Source organism: Neofelis nebulosa, chromosome 9 (genome assembly GCF_028018385.1).
Source record: "Neofelis nebulosa isolate mNeoNeb1 chromosome 9, mNeoNeb1.pri, whole genome shotgun sequence".
NCBI lineage: Eukaryota > Metazoa > Chordata > Mammalia > Carnivora > Felidae > Neofelis > Neofelis nebulosa.
Genome location: NC_080790.1, coordinates 23,676,511 through 23,693,352, shown reverse-complemented (window position 1 = coordinate 23,693,352; position 16,842 = coordinate 23,676,511). Strand labels below are relative to the sequence as shown.

Genomic DNA, 16,842 nt, shown 5'->3' with positions numbered 1-16,842 from the left:
TTCTCTAGGCAAAGACAGGCTCCAACCAAGAGCTCTAGCCAAGTCTGTTGTATCAACAAGCTCCAAACCCCACCAGCTGAGAAAAAAAAGAAAAAAACAACAATAACCCATGCAATCAAAAATGTCATCTTTGGAGAAATTGAAAGAACTGAGCAGGTGTGAACTATTGAGTGGCAGGGAGAGAAATCCATGCTAAGGCTATAAAGACCTCAGCTGCTATGTTTTTAAACAGCACAGATCAGTGAGGGAGTTTGAGGATCCCCAAAGAGCTGGCTCTTCCCTTCTCCTTGACTGGGCTGCCCATGAAGAGGGAGGGCTAAGCTCTACCAGCCATGGGGGCTCAGCTTTCTTTCTCCATACAGAGCTAAGGCTTTGGGATAAGGGCAGTGGAATACCTATATGTTTGTTAGAACCACTTGGCCCCATAATCCTGGTAGTAATGTGGCATGGACCTTGCCTTCCCTTAGACCCAGAGTAGTCCACCTGGTACATGCTAGAACTTTCCCCCAATTCTAGAGCAGTCCAATTGGTACATGCTAGAACTTCCTGTCAGTCTCAGAGCAGTCCACCTGGTACATGCTAGAACTTTCCCTCATTCCCAAAGCAGTCCATCTGGTATATGCTAGAACTCAAGACCTGAGGCCACAGCTGACCCTGGAGAGTGACTTGGTATCTGTACAGGAGACCAAAACAGGAAAGACTGGTTGCACCAGAAAGACTGAGAGCCTTGAGAAGGCCTCACCCATCTTCAGCAGGGAGTGGGGAGCAGAGCCAGGAGCAATCTCTTCTTCACATGAAGTTCAGCTAAAGACACACAACCAGGTACCATCCAAACAGAAAATCCTGGATCTGGGTGGTCCCGATGGCCATCTGGCCTCTTGGCTAGTGCCTCCCACAGAAAAGAAACTCCCAGATTGGTTTTGCTGCCCCCTCTCTGCCCCAACACCTACCTTCCCCTGACCCCATTCACAAACTTCCTCTGCTTCACCCCTGCCCTCCCCACACCCCAGCATGAGCCACCTTTGTCCCCCCTGTCCCTTCCTGCAGCCTCAGGAGTCTGGAGCATTTGGGGAGCAAGGGTTGGCAGTGTGGCCTTTCGAGTGGACAGAGGCAGCATTGCATGTTTACATCTGATCCGACATCTGATTGAGTCTTCCCTGATTGTTAGGAGTGTTCCTGACTCAAAATATGTGCAATTCCCAGTGTCAATCAAACTCTTTTAAACAGCAGCTGCCACTGCCGTTGCCTTGCAGTGTACTTTAGAGACTCTTCTATTTAGAAACCATTCCAGCTCCAGCGTGCATCATGCCTTCCATGCTAAGAAGCCCAGTGGCTGGTTGAGAAGCTTGCAGTCCTAATCTCTCAGTAATGATGAAGGACGGCAGAGAGAGGGGTGGGAGAGCAGGGGAGGGGGGCGTGCAGCCTCCCTGGAAGGGCCCAGTTAGGGCAAAACAGGGATTTTGTCCCTCTCCCCCACACTCAGTGGGTGCACACATGTAATTTACTTGCTCAGGCACCCATGGCCTCCTGGAAGCTACCCCCATGGTGCTCAGGACTTGGCCTGGCTCCTCAGCCTGTGGATGACAGATTCGGAGATAGTGACCCAGAGAGGAGAATCAGAAAGGTGGGCTGTGGGGCCCTTACCCACTGCTCTTCCACCTGGGAACATGAATCCTTCCAGTCACCATCCCCACATGGCTCTATGCACCTGTTCTCTTGCTGCCTGCAAGCAGCATCTCTCTAACCCTGGCAACTGCTGTAAACAGAACAAGATGACAGTGCTAAGGCCCCTGTTGGCCACTTGAGAATCCCAGGCCTGGCTGTGTCCCATGTTACACAGGCTTGAGCTGGAAGCTCATCTGCAGACCATGTCCCCCAGGGAAATCTGAGACAACTGTGATCTTGCCAAGGCTTGTGGAGAAGCCTGATGTGGGTGTGTGATACACACGTGCCTCTCACTGTCTTTGTGTCCTTCCACACCACTCACATGTGAGCCATGGGGGCTCTGCCCTGCTCTGACACATCCCTCACTCCACTTCCTCCACTGCAGATGCCCTCCCTCACCATCCCCATCCACATTTCCAAGTCCTCGCCTTCTTTCAAAACCAACTTAAATGCTACCTTCTCTGTGAGGAAACCTCGATGGGTTTCCTGTTAATTCTTACAGCCCACTCTGTGTTGGTTACAAACCCCCAGGTCTTAGTCAAATTATTTAATATTTAACAACAGGTCAGGCACTACACAGACCAACCCCAGTGGAGACCGATGCTGGATGAGACATCAGATCCTTGAGACCCGGACTGGGTTAAACTTTTGGTTCCTGGATAATGTGAAAAATTAGAATACCAGGGAAGGAACCAGGCTGCCTGAGGCAACAAGCATGGGACACTTGGGGGACAATGGCTCTTTATCAGTTGGTACAGAAGCATTTTAGTATTTTAAGAATGACTTCAGGGGCACCTGGGTGGCTCATTCGGTTAAGCGTCCGACTTCGGCTCAGGTCATGATCTCACGGTTCGTGAGTTCGAGCCCCGCGTTGGGCTCTGTGCTGACAGCTCAGAGCCTGGAGCCTGTATCAGATTCTGTGTCTCCCTCTCTGCCCCTCCCCTGTTCATGCTCTGTCTCTCCCTGTCTCAAAAATAAATAAAAACCATTAAAAAAAATTTTTTTTTAAAAAGAATGACTTCAGCTCTACCAAGGAGTACCTGCTGAATGTCAAGCCCACTCATTTCTGTCCAACCGTCCACACCCAAAAAGTGAAAGAGTTCTCCTCAGAGTTTCAGGGAGTCCTGAACCCAAGTCCTAGACTCTAAACTGGTTAACATATGGAACAATCCCTCAGAAAGAGAAGTACTCTGTGCTGGAGAAGTAGGGGGAGCTGTGGACTGCTCCAGTCTCACAACTGCTCTGCGGTTAGGTAAGGCTGATAACAACTATGGTAATGAGCCAAGTATTGGCACACATTCACCAGATGCTGAATCCTGAGAAATGACCAACCCAGGTTGTTCCTTACACACACTCCTCTTGACACACATACAGGTTCTGGCTGCAGATTGTTGCGTGGTGGGGGCAAGGATCCAGAGCCACCGTGGCTTTTGACAATATCTCCATCAGCCTGGACTGCTACCTCACCAGTGAGTTCACCCTGTCCCTTGCACTTGTCCCCGACCCAGACTGCCCCGGGCCTCACTATCCCTCCTTAACCTAAGCCCACCTGCCTCTCCCACCTTCCCCGGGGCATACTCATCTGTCTCTCTTAAACAGAGCCTCACTTAACTCAGTCCATGGGGTCTTCTCTATTCTAGTCAGTGGGGAGGACAAGGTGCCACAGGATACAGCACCCAAATCAAGAAATCTGTTTGAGAGAAACCCAAACAAGGAGCCGAAACCCTGGGAAAATACACCAAGAGAGACCCCCATCTTTGACCCTACAGGTAAGGGTTCAACTTACAAATGTAAGTAAAGTAAATTTTTTGTTGCAAAAGGTGGAAGAGAGATACGTGTGGTGATTGTAGTGGGGAGTGGTGTCTAAAGAATAAGATGGTCAACCTTTAAAAGGAACAGAACCTACATCCTGGCTATGGGCTCCAAAAGGATGTTTTTTGGGTCTCTTATCACCTGGCCGAATGAAGCATCTGGAAGTTGTGCAAAGGAGCTACTGGGGAATACCCAGGAACCAAACAGGAGAACCAAGCTGGTATCCTTTCCTCCACTCAGTCCCTTGAAACCTCTCCCCATTTACTGAAGAAAGCAAACCCTACATCAGATTTCTTCTCCTCATAAAGATGGTTGGGCCCAAAGCCGTTATTTGTTGCACAAAGACAGGCTAGCCCACCATGGGTAAAGGCCCAAAACCTTCAGGTTCAACACATTTCCCCAAAGCGTGGCTTCCCCACCCCACCAAAGCTGTTTTATTCAGCAGTTTCTGGGCTGAAAGACTTCTCATGAAGACTCTTACTGCTTTGAACCCAGGCCTCTTCAGCCTCTGGCCCTAAACCATGGTGTGACTTCTCAGCTACTCTTTGTACGAGGAGGAAATTTCTTAGAATCAGTCTCTAAACCTGGCATGATGTTCCTTGGCAGTTATTAGACCTATGAGCCTCGCCCCAGAGAAGCTGTGAAGCCCCCGGCCCAACACCAGCAGGTCAAGGGGTTCCCCCAGGGTAGGGGTGGTGCACATGCCTGGGTATGGGAGTAGTGCGAGTAACCTTGGTAAGCAGGGGCTCGGCACTGTCCACCACACTCTTTTTCCTATAGAAGGTCGCTTTATTAAAATAACAATAGATAAATGATAAATGTTTAATTTCTGCTTATAATGTGAAATCCTCATTTAGTGCAAAGTACAAAAAAAAAAAAAAAGCAGAAGTTTATACCTTCATACTAACTTCACTGACTCTCAACTTATTACATAAATATCAGCCTTGTTCTGTCTTTGAAGGAAGAAATCCCTTCCTTCCTCTGCCCTGAAAAGCTACCCCAGGTGGAGCTCTCTCTGTCCCCCATTCCTGCCTGATCTAACCCAGGGGCCAGACCTGGGCTTTTCCCTTCATCTCTCCCCTTTCCTCCCTTCACCTTTAACTAAAACCTCAAAACACCTTTTCATTTTTCCACATGAAAGGGAGCCTGCCACCTCTCTCTATTTCCCGACTCTGTCTCATGGTCATTCATGAAACGGGCTAGCATGAGGGAGGCGGCCTTCTGTTCATTGTTTGATGCCTCACCTCACTGTCCCACCCCAAGGACTGACCTCCAGGGACTCCCCAGCCCTGGTCAGTCACTGCCTCCCGACCATAAATTCAGGACACGTTCAGCAAACATCATGGCAAGCCCCCGCCCTGTCCAACCACCAGCACTGATTACATGGCAGGGGCTCCAGAAACACATATTGATTGACCCGGGGGCACTTGAGGCTTGAGCTCAGTTCTCGGATCTCAGATATTGGCAGCCAGCTCCCCTGCAGCCAGCACTTAGGAGCAGCCATCCACCCCGCCTGACTCCCCAGTTTATTGCCATATAATTCCCACTGTCCCTAAAAGGCTCATCGATGAGGGTCTGCACAGTGGCCACTCAGACTAATGAAATCATGTGGTGGCTGGAAAGCCACAACGCTACCCCACCACCTCCAACTAAAATCAGAAGCGAGTGGCTGCCTGAGAGAGTGGAGCTTCCTCTGCTGCCCAGCCCCGCCTCAGAGCAGGAAGGACAGGCAGGTGGCTGTGGGTCAGCATTCTGTCTTCAGACCCCCTTCCAGAATGACCCCAACTGTAGGGGAAGAGGACACTGAGGCAAACACGTCCCCAAGCAGCCTGAGTAGGCTCCTTGGACAGGCTTTAGAGAACTGGGCACAGAGGCAGTGCTTTCCCAGGAACCCGCTCTCGTCCTGGGGAGCAAGAAGGGAGGGAGAAGCTGAGGCAGGCTCCCAGCCCCTAACCCCCCTGACAGATGCCGCAGTCCCACCCTGTCGCCCACCCCTAGCAGTATGCGGTGGGGGTGTCTCTGAGTCATCAGGAGAAGGATGAGCAGGGCGTCCTTTCCCTACTACCCACAGGACAATGTCCACCACACCCCCTGAGGGACTACTTGGCCAGGGCTCAGCCTCATGGTCAGGGAGAACGGGCACCCTAGGTCCATGCCGAGGCCCTCCTTCATCCGGCTTTAATCTAGACCCAACCACAGCCCTTGCACACTTCCTCTGTGGCCAGTTATGTGCTCAGAGATGGTGAACAGAACAAGACCCAGGTCGAGCACCCAAAGAACTCCCAGTCTAGACGAGGAGCACAGGTGGGAAGGGAGGGGTGGGCCTGTAAACCAGCAGCTCGTGGCCTGCGAGGTGAAGCTTAACTTCTGCCTGGGAGGGCCTCTAGAGAAGGAGGGAGAGATGCGGTAGGGAGGGGAAGGAAGGGGAGGAGCAATCTAGGAGCGTGCCTGACCCTGGGCTGGGCCGTTTCACACGCCAATCCCTCCTGTCCTCACCCTGGCCACGGGTAGCTGCTGTCATTACCACTGTGGGATGAGAAGATCATCTGGAGGAATGAGCCCCACAGCTGACAAGGAGTGGAGCCAAGATGTGACCCCGAAGTCTCCATTCTTTCAGCCAGCTAAGCCACTTTAGGTGTCCCCGTCCAGAGATAAACACTAAAAATGGAAGAGAGCAGGAGAACACCCCAGGTGAAAGTCCCTGCCCCCACGTCCAGGAAACAGATCAGCCCCCAGCCTTCCAACAAAGGATGGAGGAGACAAAATAACAAGATTGTCTTCCCAAAGTTCAGCGCTGTCAGTTTCCTCTGGGCTGGAACAAGGGCGGCTGGTGGCATTTCAGCTCTCCTCCTGGCAGGTGTTAGAGCACCTCCTAGAAACACAAAGGTCACATCAGGTCTTTTGAAAACAGGTACTCACAAAACATCCAGGTTTCCCTAAACACTCCACATTTCCCCTAATTCAGCCCCATGTTGAGGGCCTGACCTCCGGGTTTGGGGGTGGCCTCACCCCCAAGCCCATGGGGCAGAGCTGAGCCACTGGAGCACCTAGGCAGGAAAAGCCTATCCAGGTGCTTCTTGAAGCTTTCTCGGAAGCCTGAGTCACCTTAGCTAATCAGATGAAGAAACTCAGAGAGAAAATGGGGCGAGTATTAAGTCTGGGGAAATTACATTTGTCAGCTTTGCACATACAATTACACTAACCAAATGGTTGGGATAATGCAATCACGGGACTACAGAGTTTCTCTCTCTCTCTCTCTCTCTGTCTCTCTCTCAGCAGTAATGAGTGTGCAAGCAGGCTCTGCCACCCACCCCCAAAGCCCAGACAAGGACAGGCAGGACCCCCAAGGCCCAGTGATCCTGCCTCAGCTTCCTCAGCTTCCTCTCTCATTCTCCTGTGAGCTCACATGTTGTATAGGGAGGGCAAGAGGGAATTAGCTCAGTTTACATAATAAGAACTGCCCAAACCTTGGGCCCAGCCCACAAGTATCTGTAACTCATGGAGCCCTAGCATCAAATCACAGTCTTGCCTGTGAGTTGTTTAGTGATCGTTGGTTTACTGTTTTCTCAGTAGGCATCTCTTGCCAAAGGGTAGGGTCGGGGTGGGGGGAGGGGGGGGCGGACATTTAGAACTGTGTAGGATCATGAAAAGAGCACTGGACCAGGAGTCAGAACCTCTGTGCACAGCCTTGGCAGGTTTGCACTAGCAAACTGAGGTCCAGGGATGTGTCCCACCTCTGCACAGCCTTTTCTCTCCTCATGTAACAGCTGGGGCCTGTCAGCAAACCCACAAGTAGCAGAGCTCAGAGAAGAGGGGCTAACATCAACACAGGCAAAGGCAAGAAAATGCTTCTTTTCTTTCTTTCTTTTTTTTTTTTTTTAGCGTTTATTTTTTTGAGAGAGAGAGAGAGCACTCTAGTGGGGGAGAGGTAGAGAGAGGGGAGGGGGAGAGGGAATCCAAAGCGGGCTCTCTGCTGTCAGCACAGATGTAGGGCTCAAACTCACGAACTATGAGATCATGACCTGTGCTGATGTAGGACACTTAACCAACTGAGCCACCCAGGCATCCTGAAAACTGCTTCTTTCAAAACTCAAGGTTTGGGGCACCTGGGTGGCTCAGTCGGTTAAGTGTCCAGCTTTGGTTCAGGTCATGATCTCACGGTTCATGAGTTCAAGCCCCACATCTGGCTCTGTGCTTAATAGCTCAGAGCCTGGAGCCTGTATCTCCCTCTCTCTCTGCCCCTCCCCTGCTTGCACTCTGTCTCTGTGTCTGTCTCTCTCTTAAAAAAAATTAAACATTAAAAAAAACCCTCGAAGTTTGAAGTAGACAGTTTTCAGGTCCCTCCCCATCACCAGCCCCGTGGTTCTAAAGGCAGAAGGGATGTGGGATAAAGCAGCCAGAGCTTTCTTGGCCCATCTCTCCAATTAACCCACAGTACTGCTAATGTGCCCAGAAGAAAGGGTAACAGACTGTCCATTTCTACACACGCTTCTATGATTCAAGAACAGATGCCAATTTCAATGAGAAAGTTTTATGTGTTTCATATAAATTGATTGAGTCTATTTCTGCTAAATGCATTATCCATTCACCACAGAACAACTATTAGAGTTAATAGAATTTGTAGCTAGAGCCATTATGATCCAAGCATGCCCTTCTGGGGATGACGGCATTGTGGCAAGGCGGCTTCCCAGGGCCCGGCCCCCTCGCTCACAACCTGTCTTCTCATGTCCACCAGAGCCGTCTGTGCTCAGGTGCCGCAGACGCGGCCAGGCTTACTTCAGTGGCCCACCGAAATAGTCAGGATTCATCTAGTTCCTGAACAAACAAGTGTATCCTAATCCAATTCCAAACAAATCCTATCATCCTGTCGCTTGTCAGCACCTGCCAGCTTGGGGGTAGCGAGGAAGCTGGGGTTCGTACTTTCGCCTTAGCTTTTTACCATGTGCCAGTTTTGGAGGCAGGGGGCCCCAAGGCAGGGAGGACAGGAAACAAGTAAGGGTAGAAGTGCCGGGAGCCCCACCCACCCTGGGGGGTACTCAGGCTGGACTCTTGGGTTCATTGCATCATTAACAGCTTTCCCCAGAAATGCACAGTGACAGAATCTGGGACTTCCTGGGTGCGACAGGGAGTTCGCAGTGTTTCTCCAAGTGTGTCCCGACACCATCTGCTTCTGATCACCTTGCTAGGGGAGGGAGGACCCAGAAGTGCTGCTCATTAAAATTGAAGCTTCCTGGTCCCCACGGGCTTGTGGAATCTGAATGTCTAGGAAAGGAGAGCTGACACTCTGCGTGTTTAACAAAACTCTCAAGAAAAGCCTGATCTGAAACAAAGTTTAACAACCCTCTTTTAAAAAGGCAGCCTTTTTTTTTTTTAATGTTTTATTTATTTTTGAGAGAGAGAGAGAGAGAGAGAGACAGCGTGCGAGTGGGGGAAGGGCAGAGAGAGAGGGAGACACAGACTCGGCAGCAGGCTCCAGGCTCTGAGCTGTCAGCACAGAGCCCGACACAGGGCTTGAACCCACGAACCGGGGCTCGAACCCACAGCCTGTGAGATCAACTGAGCTACCCAGGCGCCCCAACAGGCAGCCTCTTTTAAACAGATGAGGAGCCTAGGTCTGGAGAAGGTGAGAGGCTGGCTCAGAGTCACGTGACATACTTCCAAGTTTTTCTCTCTTAGACAGCAAAGGCCTTGCGTTTTGTCATCACCTCTTTACACACCTAGAAACCATCAGTCACAGGGTGGTGCTGGGTGTTAGGAACTGTACTGGGCTCTTTTGTATGCAGTGTCTCATTAGTTGGTACTATAACATAATCCCGCTTTTACAGATGAGGCAATTGGCCCACAGAGGGTGAGTAACTTGCCTTAAGTTACACAACTTGTGCAAGAGGCTAAAGAACATGGTCTTTCATTTTTTAATCATATAAAAAAATTAATTTTTCTAAGCCAGGTAATATATTGAAGGGCAAGTTGTAATAAATCCTCTAAGAATCCTACTGTTGACTAGTCTTCTGGAGGAATCTCTTCCCTGAAAAACTCGGGTTTCTAGCGCTTTTGCTTAGACAGAGCACATCTGCATCTTCACGGATACTCAAAACAGCACACTGGGTACACAGTGTACCCACAGACATGTAAGAAAGCTGATAATTGCAGCTAATTGGCATCCCTCTGTGTAAACCAACCCCCCCACCCCACCCCACCCCCCGCTCCCTAGTCAGTGCGCATGAAGGCACTTAGCGCCCATTCAACTAGGGGTAGCAATTCCTTAAGACTCAGGCAGGCATGGGGCCATCAATACAGTCCTTGGGGCCGGTTTGGGTGGCTGGCCATGTTCCTGTTCAGCCGGCCTGCTTTTCAACCAAGTGCTGTATGTTCCTTCTTATTTTACTAAATTTAGATTATCACCTATTTATAGCGAGGGGACTAGTGATGACACAGAAAGCGCCAGCCTTAACAAGGCCTGCGAGACCCCAGTCACTGCGCCAGGTTCAGAGCCCTCCCGGTTACAATGTCACTCTTCATCTGAGCGCGTCTGCCTTCCCTGGAAGCTAACACAGCTGTGCTCCAGGAAGAGACGTGGGGTGGAACTAATTCATGATTCACGATCCCCATTACTGACGTTAAAGAGTCTCTTCCGGTACAAGAGGTTTTGTACTTTGGAGACCTAGTCAGCATCCCCAAGAGGTGGCCTGCGTGGTTGCCAAAGGAGAGAAAGTTGCCTGCGCGGGGACCTGGTGGCAGTACGGGGTGGAGCAGAAGGCTGAGGAGGAGGCTTGCTCCCCTACAGACCGCCCACCAGCAACAGCTTCGGGGCTGCCTCCTTTGATCTGTACACAGTTACTGAGCACACTCAGCATCTTTCATTTGGTCTTTACAGGCCCCCAGGGTCCCCAAGGATAGACATCACTCTCAGGAAGCAATATGCCATAGGGCTTTGTTTGTTTATTTGTTTGTTTTTTGTTGAACTCTAGCCGACACCCAGTGTTACGCAAGTTTCAGGCGTCCGACACCTTGATTCAGCACATCCATATGTTATGCTGTGCTCCCCACAAGTGTATCTGCCATCTGGCAGCATACAACATGGTTACAGCACCACTGACTATATTCCCTATGCTGCACATCCCATCCCCATGACTCATTCATTCCATGACCAGAAGCTGCACCTCCCACGCCTCATCACCCATTTTGAGTCTGGCATGCTTTTCAAGAGCACGGACTGCCTGTGTTCAAGTCCCAGCTATGCCACTTACTTTAAGCTACTCCCTTCTCCTTTCCGTGCCTTTGTTTCCCCGCGTCAAAAAAAAAAAAAAAAAAAATGACGCTTACATTATTAGCGCTTACATTTCATAAGTTCAGTGAAGTGAACGCATATCACAGGCTGAAAGGGGAACGAGACACAAAGTGAGCTGTATGAGCCATCGCTGTTTTCTCATTTCAGATGTAAGGAAAGGTTGTGTGACTTGTCCCACCCATCACGTACAGAGCCAGGATCCAAACCTAAGCTGGCTCACTCCGCAAAGTCTTCCCGCTCTAACCCCATACCCACTGGGAGCAATCCCAAAAACCACCCAGCTGCTGACCACAGCAAGGGAAAAGCTCTTGCTATATCCAGATCGACCGGTTTTCTCTTTCCCCTCAGGAGATTCAACTCAGCATTCAACACAGAAAACATCATTGCTTTCTAGTCAGTGTGCTTTTATAATTCCCCAAATCCCAATCCTAGAAGGGAAAAAAAAAATCAGGTAGGGCTGAGTTCAGTTCAACAAGCTTAACAAGCATGCGCTGTATGCCTGCTGTGTGCCAAGCCTTGTGCTGGGTGCTGTGGGGCCTGCAACTGGGAGTGAGCCAAAGCACCACTCTTGAAAAATGTGCCACCCAGAGCTAGGTCCACATAAGCCTGATGTGAAACCGCCACTCTCTTGGCACAAGAGAAATTCCAGTTCCATTTCCAATTTCCAATTCTGATGGTATCTGGAATTAGGACAGGTTCCCTGCTCCCCACCCCACCCCCCACCCCACCCCCGGCCAGCTCCATGGTTCTGGCTTCACTCTGTGCTGGATGGTGAGGAGGTCTTTATCCAAGACTGGTGCACTGCAAATTATACTAAACTGATCATCATTTTTGAAAAGAAATCTAGTGTCCTTTGAGAAAGGAAAGAATCTATATTGTTACTTCATAACTTCCCAATCCTGGGCCCCCCTAGAGAACTAGCACAGCATCATCCAGCTCTGATAGGCTCAAAAACCCCTCATAAATGCCCAGTCTAATGTACTTGGTGTTTGGGAGTATGGCAAGGCTACAGACAAAATGCTGTAAAATACCAGGCCATGACTCCTGCTAGCAGAAGAGAGGATTCACTGCCTTTCTCTCTCCTGGATGGCTTGAGAAAACATATTCCTTGTTTCCCATTTGTTTCAGTGAAATTTTGCATAAGTGGGAGGCAACAAATGATCCAGGAACTCGGGTCTCAGCACACCTTGATTAAGATCATTTAGCTCCAAGACCAGCAGACACAAAAGATCCCTCCATCGGTACAAATACATTAAGCACTTGTTTTGAGGGAAGACCACTTTTAATTATCACCCTACTCCCAGACTTGCTGGGTCAGCCTGCAAAACAACCCTACATCCCCTTGGAGCTTATTCAGCTTTCTGCTTATTGCAGCAAAGCTGCAGTAGTCCTGGACAGAGAGATTTATTTTAATTCATCTGGGCCCAGAGCTGGACAGAGGAACCTGAGGAGACAGGCTGAAATACTAACTCTAGATCACAGAAGGGAGTCCTCCCCACTTGCTCCTCCACTGACAAGAGGAAAAGGACCAAGAGGTGGAATCACCCCAGCCATCACTGCGTCAAGGAGGAAAGAGAGCGAAGGCACCGGGAAGAACAGAGTCTAGCCAGTGCCCTCCATGCTGGGTACTTGCACAAAAGATGAGGAAGCGCATGAAAGTGCTGGTGTGGGGTTTGGGGGTGCCTAGTGATTTATTGCATTATAACACATTATCATAAATGCAGTAGCTTAAAACAACACACATTTGTTATATCGGTGTCTGTAGGTCGGGGAACCAAGCTCAGGTCAACTGGGTCCTCTGCTCCATAGTGTCTCATAAGGTTGCAATCAAGGTGTTAGCCAAGGCTGAGTCTCATCGGAAAGCTCCATCAGGGAAGGTGCTCTTCCAAGTTCACATAATTGTCGGCAGTTCTTGGAGAAGCCTAGGAAGAGGAGAGGAGGAGGGAGAGGGAGAAAGAGAAAGGGAGAGAGAAGCTGCAAGCAAGATGGAAGTTACAATCTTATGTAATCATGAAAATGACATCCCGTCGCTTTTATCATATTTTATTGCTTAGAAGCAATGCACAGGTTTCATCCACACTCAAAGGGAGGGGATTAAGCAAGGCATGACTACCAGGAGGCAGAGATCACTGGGAACTACCTTAGAGCCTACCTGCAGTGGGCTTTTGTGTGCCAGAGATCACTCAATCACCAGCAAGCTTTGAGGGCTCATTGTGGAGTCTGATGGGCAAAATTCCTGGAAGTGATCTCACACCTATCAGACACTTAAATATTCACAAAACGCCTACTGAGTGCCAGTCCACAGCAAGATGATAAGTGGGTTGACAAAGATTCCTGGAGACCAAGGTCTCAAAAGCTCTGCAATTTGAGAATCAAACGTTCCAGGCCCCAGGTTTTCCTTCATGTGCAAAGCAGGGGTGGATGAACTGCTATGGTGCTTTCTCAGAGTAGGCTATTGTAGTGAGCAAATGAGATCACTTCTAACAGCCTTTGAAGGGTACAAAAGAATATACTAATATAAAATGCTGTGCTATTGTTATTAACATTATTATTAAAACATATAATGGAAAAGATTGGGCCAGTTTACTCATCCCTCCATATGTTGCCCTTTATAAATTTTCAGGGTATTTATAGCCCTCCTCCTTCCCAAACTATGAGGTGTGCACATTTGTTTATACATTGTGTGTTCTAGGTATATTTTTCCTCGAATTTTTTTTGCAAAAGTTTCAAGCAAATCCCAGCTCTTAAAGCTAAAAAGGGAGAGGGGGTAGTATTTTGCATTTTGGGTCCTCTTGTCCAAGCAATTCCCCCAACATAGGTCATTGTCAATTTGCAAATGAAGCATTCAAACTCTGTTTGGGGAAAATAAGTGACTTAAATGTGGAGCCATAGTGGATTGCTCCAAAAAGACCCACTCGTCCATATAAATTGAAAGAGGGTTTTTAGTCTTTTATTTTTTTTTTAACGTTTACTTATTTTTGAGACAGAGGAAGACAGAGCATGAACGGGGGAGGGTCAGAGGGAGAGGGAGACACAGAATCTGAAACAGGCTCCGGGCTCTGAGCAGTCAGCACAGAGCCGGACGCGGGGCTCGAACTCACGGACTGCGAGATCGTGACCTGAGGCAAAGTCGGCCCACTTGACTGACTGAGCCACCCAGGCGCCCCAAGTCTTTTAAAGCTTGTCAAGATCTCAGTCTTAATTTGTTTTTAAGCAAATCCCAGGAGACTGGATCTGAGCGGTCTGATTTAGTTTTTAGTGAATATTGACAGTATCTTCATAATAATATGAGCACATTTTACTCATTTAATTATTATTTCTTAAGTGAATGGCAGATTAATCCTATTCCAGGATTAATGCTTTTTTAATATTAAATATAATTTATTGTCAAATTGGTTTCCATACAATACCCAGTGTTCATCCCAACAGGTGCCCTCCTCAATGCCCATCACCCGCTTCCCCCCTCCCGCACCCCTCATCAACCCTCAGTTTGTTCTCAATATTTAAGAGTGTCTTATGGTTTGCCTCCCTCCCTTTCTGTAACTTTTTTTTTTTTTTTTTGCTGATGCATAGGATTAATGTTAACAAGTGAGGAAATTAAGGCATGGCTTACACTTGTCTAGCAACCTAACAGAATCAGAAAAATGCCCCAGGCCTCAGAATAGCTCCCTGATAAAGAGGACTATTTCCTTTCCTCAACTGGCCTTATGACTTTGATCTACTAACTAGTCCATTCAGCCTATCAATTGATAGGTTCCATCAACCATCAGGTCAATGGAGTGTCCATACTGCCAAGGAGTAGGACTCAAGCATTCTCATATAGACTGCAGGGCTCCCTACATTTCAGTAATGTCGGTGTGGTTGTACGCATATGAGTGTGGGCTGGTTGTGTATGTGGATGACTATGAGAGATGGTTGTGGCCCCTTAGGACCCTACCCCTTTCTGTTGTGCAGTTATAGGTAAGAGACAAAATGCCTCTCAACAAACATCCATTTGTATGACCAGGACCCCCCTGGATCCTTCCATCCTATATTGCTCTAATTCTAATACAGGAACACCAAGTGCCAGTGGTGCTCCCACCAAACCACACCCAGCACCCTCAGCATGCATGATCTCCTCCTCTGACCACTTGAGTGGGTTCAAGGGGCTGATATTTGGTCTGCTCTCTTCTTTCTATATTGTTTTGTTCTTCACTCAACGAAGGTTTGTGAGCCTCCTCCTATGTGACTGGCAATGTTGTAGGTCCTGGAGGCAAAGCAGTGAACAAAATCAACTAAGCCTCACTTAAGCTTACATAGAGTGTACATGCTGGTAAGGGTGACAGACAACAAACAAGTGTACAGGTGAAATAGTTTCAGATAGTGATGTTTTGTGAAGAAATCAAAGCAAGTGAAGGGGACAGAAATGACAGTGGCATAGCATGTGTGGTATGTGCATATGTGCTATAACAATGGGGGTGTTAACAGAGAAAACTTCAAGTTCCTTCAAGTGTATGTCAGAGCAGAACCAGATAATACTACTTGTCACCACCATTAAGGTCCTATGTTTTACTCTTTGCCTGGCGTGGCCTGGGGAAACTTCCAAGGCCCTCAAGACATAGCTATAACTCTCATAAACTCTAGCGGCCTTGACTATGAAGTGTTCAGAGACACAGCAGAAGATGGGTAGAAAAAGGGGAACATGCCTGGAATGAAGAAGCCAGGTGGGGTGGGAATGACCTGGATGCCTGGCTCCTCACCAGGGGGATGGCAAGCCAAAAGCCATGAACAGTGTCTAAAGGGCCTTGGGAAACCTACTCCCTATCTAAACCAGCACTGCTATTTGAGGGATAACAACGGGAGTCTCTGGTCATTGGTGTTTCTACTACAAGCAGGTGGGATATCTTGATTCTAGGAGGTTCATTCAGCTTGAGGGGTCAAAACAATAGCTGGGAGCCCAAGGAAGGGTCCAGTCCCATAACAAAAAGTTCTTTATAGACAACTGCCACATTAGTCCACTGGCCCTATACATGACTAGTGTCATTAATTTGGTACCTGACCATGTCGACACACACATCTCTGTGATCTTCTTGGCCTTTTCCTCATGCTTGTTGATCATGGTGCCCATCTCTAGCTACTTGGTAGCATCATAGGCAGGAATAAGACAGAAGTATCTCTTCTCTTCTTTTCTCTAGTCCCCTCATCTCAGATGCATTGCCTTCCCTTTTTGGTCCACCATTTGGTCCTATTTCTTCCACCACTACTTTCCCTTCTGCCCTTGACATCTGTATTTCCCACCCTCTCAGGTGTCATTGTTTTCCAATTCATCTTAGAGGGTCCAAGACCCAGACCCAGAGTCAGGACCCATTTGTTCTTTTCTAGTTCCAAATCACTTGGCCACTTGGGCTGCCTGTACTCCATCTGTCCATCTGTCAGAGGTGTTCCAGTCACAAGGGCCTCGTAAGGATTTCGCCCGTCATGACTTAGAACCAGACAATAAGCAAGAACTACTAAGAATAAAGCCATGGGGGCGCCTGGGCGGCTTGGTCGGTTAAGCGTCCGACTTCAGCTCAGGTCACGATCTCGCGGTCCGTGAGTTCGAGCCCCGCGTCGGGCTCTGGGCTGATGGCTCAGAGCCTGGAGCCTGCTTCCTTTCCGATTCTGTGTCTCCCTCTCTCTCTGACCCTCCCCCATTCATGCTCTGTCTCTCTCTGTCTCAAAAATAAATAAACGTTAAAAAAAAATTAAAAGAAAAAAAAAAAGAATAAAGCCATGAAGGAGTGATTCTGGCCTCCAGCACCATTGCTGTCTCTCAGGAGGCAGCGAGCCCTACTCACATAACCCTTAAGGCCAAGCACCAGATGAAGGTCTTCTCTCCCCTTGGTCCATGGACAAGAGCAGATAAGGACAGAAATCAATAACTCTTCAGGGCTGCATGTGACAAGGCTGGTGTTTGAACCACCACCACTTCCCACTTGAAACTCAAAACCAAATCCATTAAGTGTATAGTGTAACCCCCAGATGGGTGAGTCCACAACACCCCTCTCCCTATCAAATACTTTATTAACACAACTCCAGCCTGATACCAACTTGGGAAT

General features: G+C 48.7%; 1 protein-coding gene across 1 annotated transcript in view; it reads left to right on the top strand.

Annotated features, from left to right (window-relative positions):
• The window catches only part of ALK (ALK receptor tyrosine kinase), a 679,865-nt gene that overhangs the window by 594,381 nt on the left and 68,642 nt on the right, over window positions 1–16,842 (top strand). Inside the window, exons 10-11 of the mRNA XM_058682930.1 lie at window positions 3,040–3,134; window positions 3,306–3,434. Coding sequence (XP_058538913.1) covers window positions 3,040–3,134; window positions 3,306–3,434 — 224 coding nt within the window. The remainder of the gene's footprint in view (window positions 1–3,039; window positions 3,135–3,305; window positions 3,435–16,842) is intronic.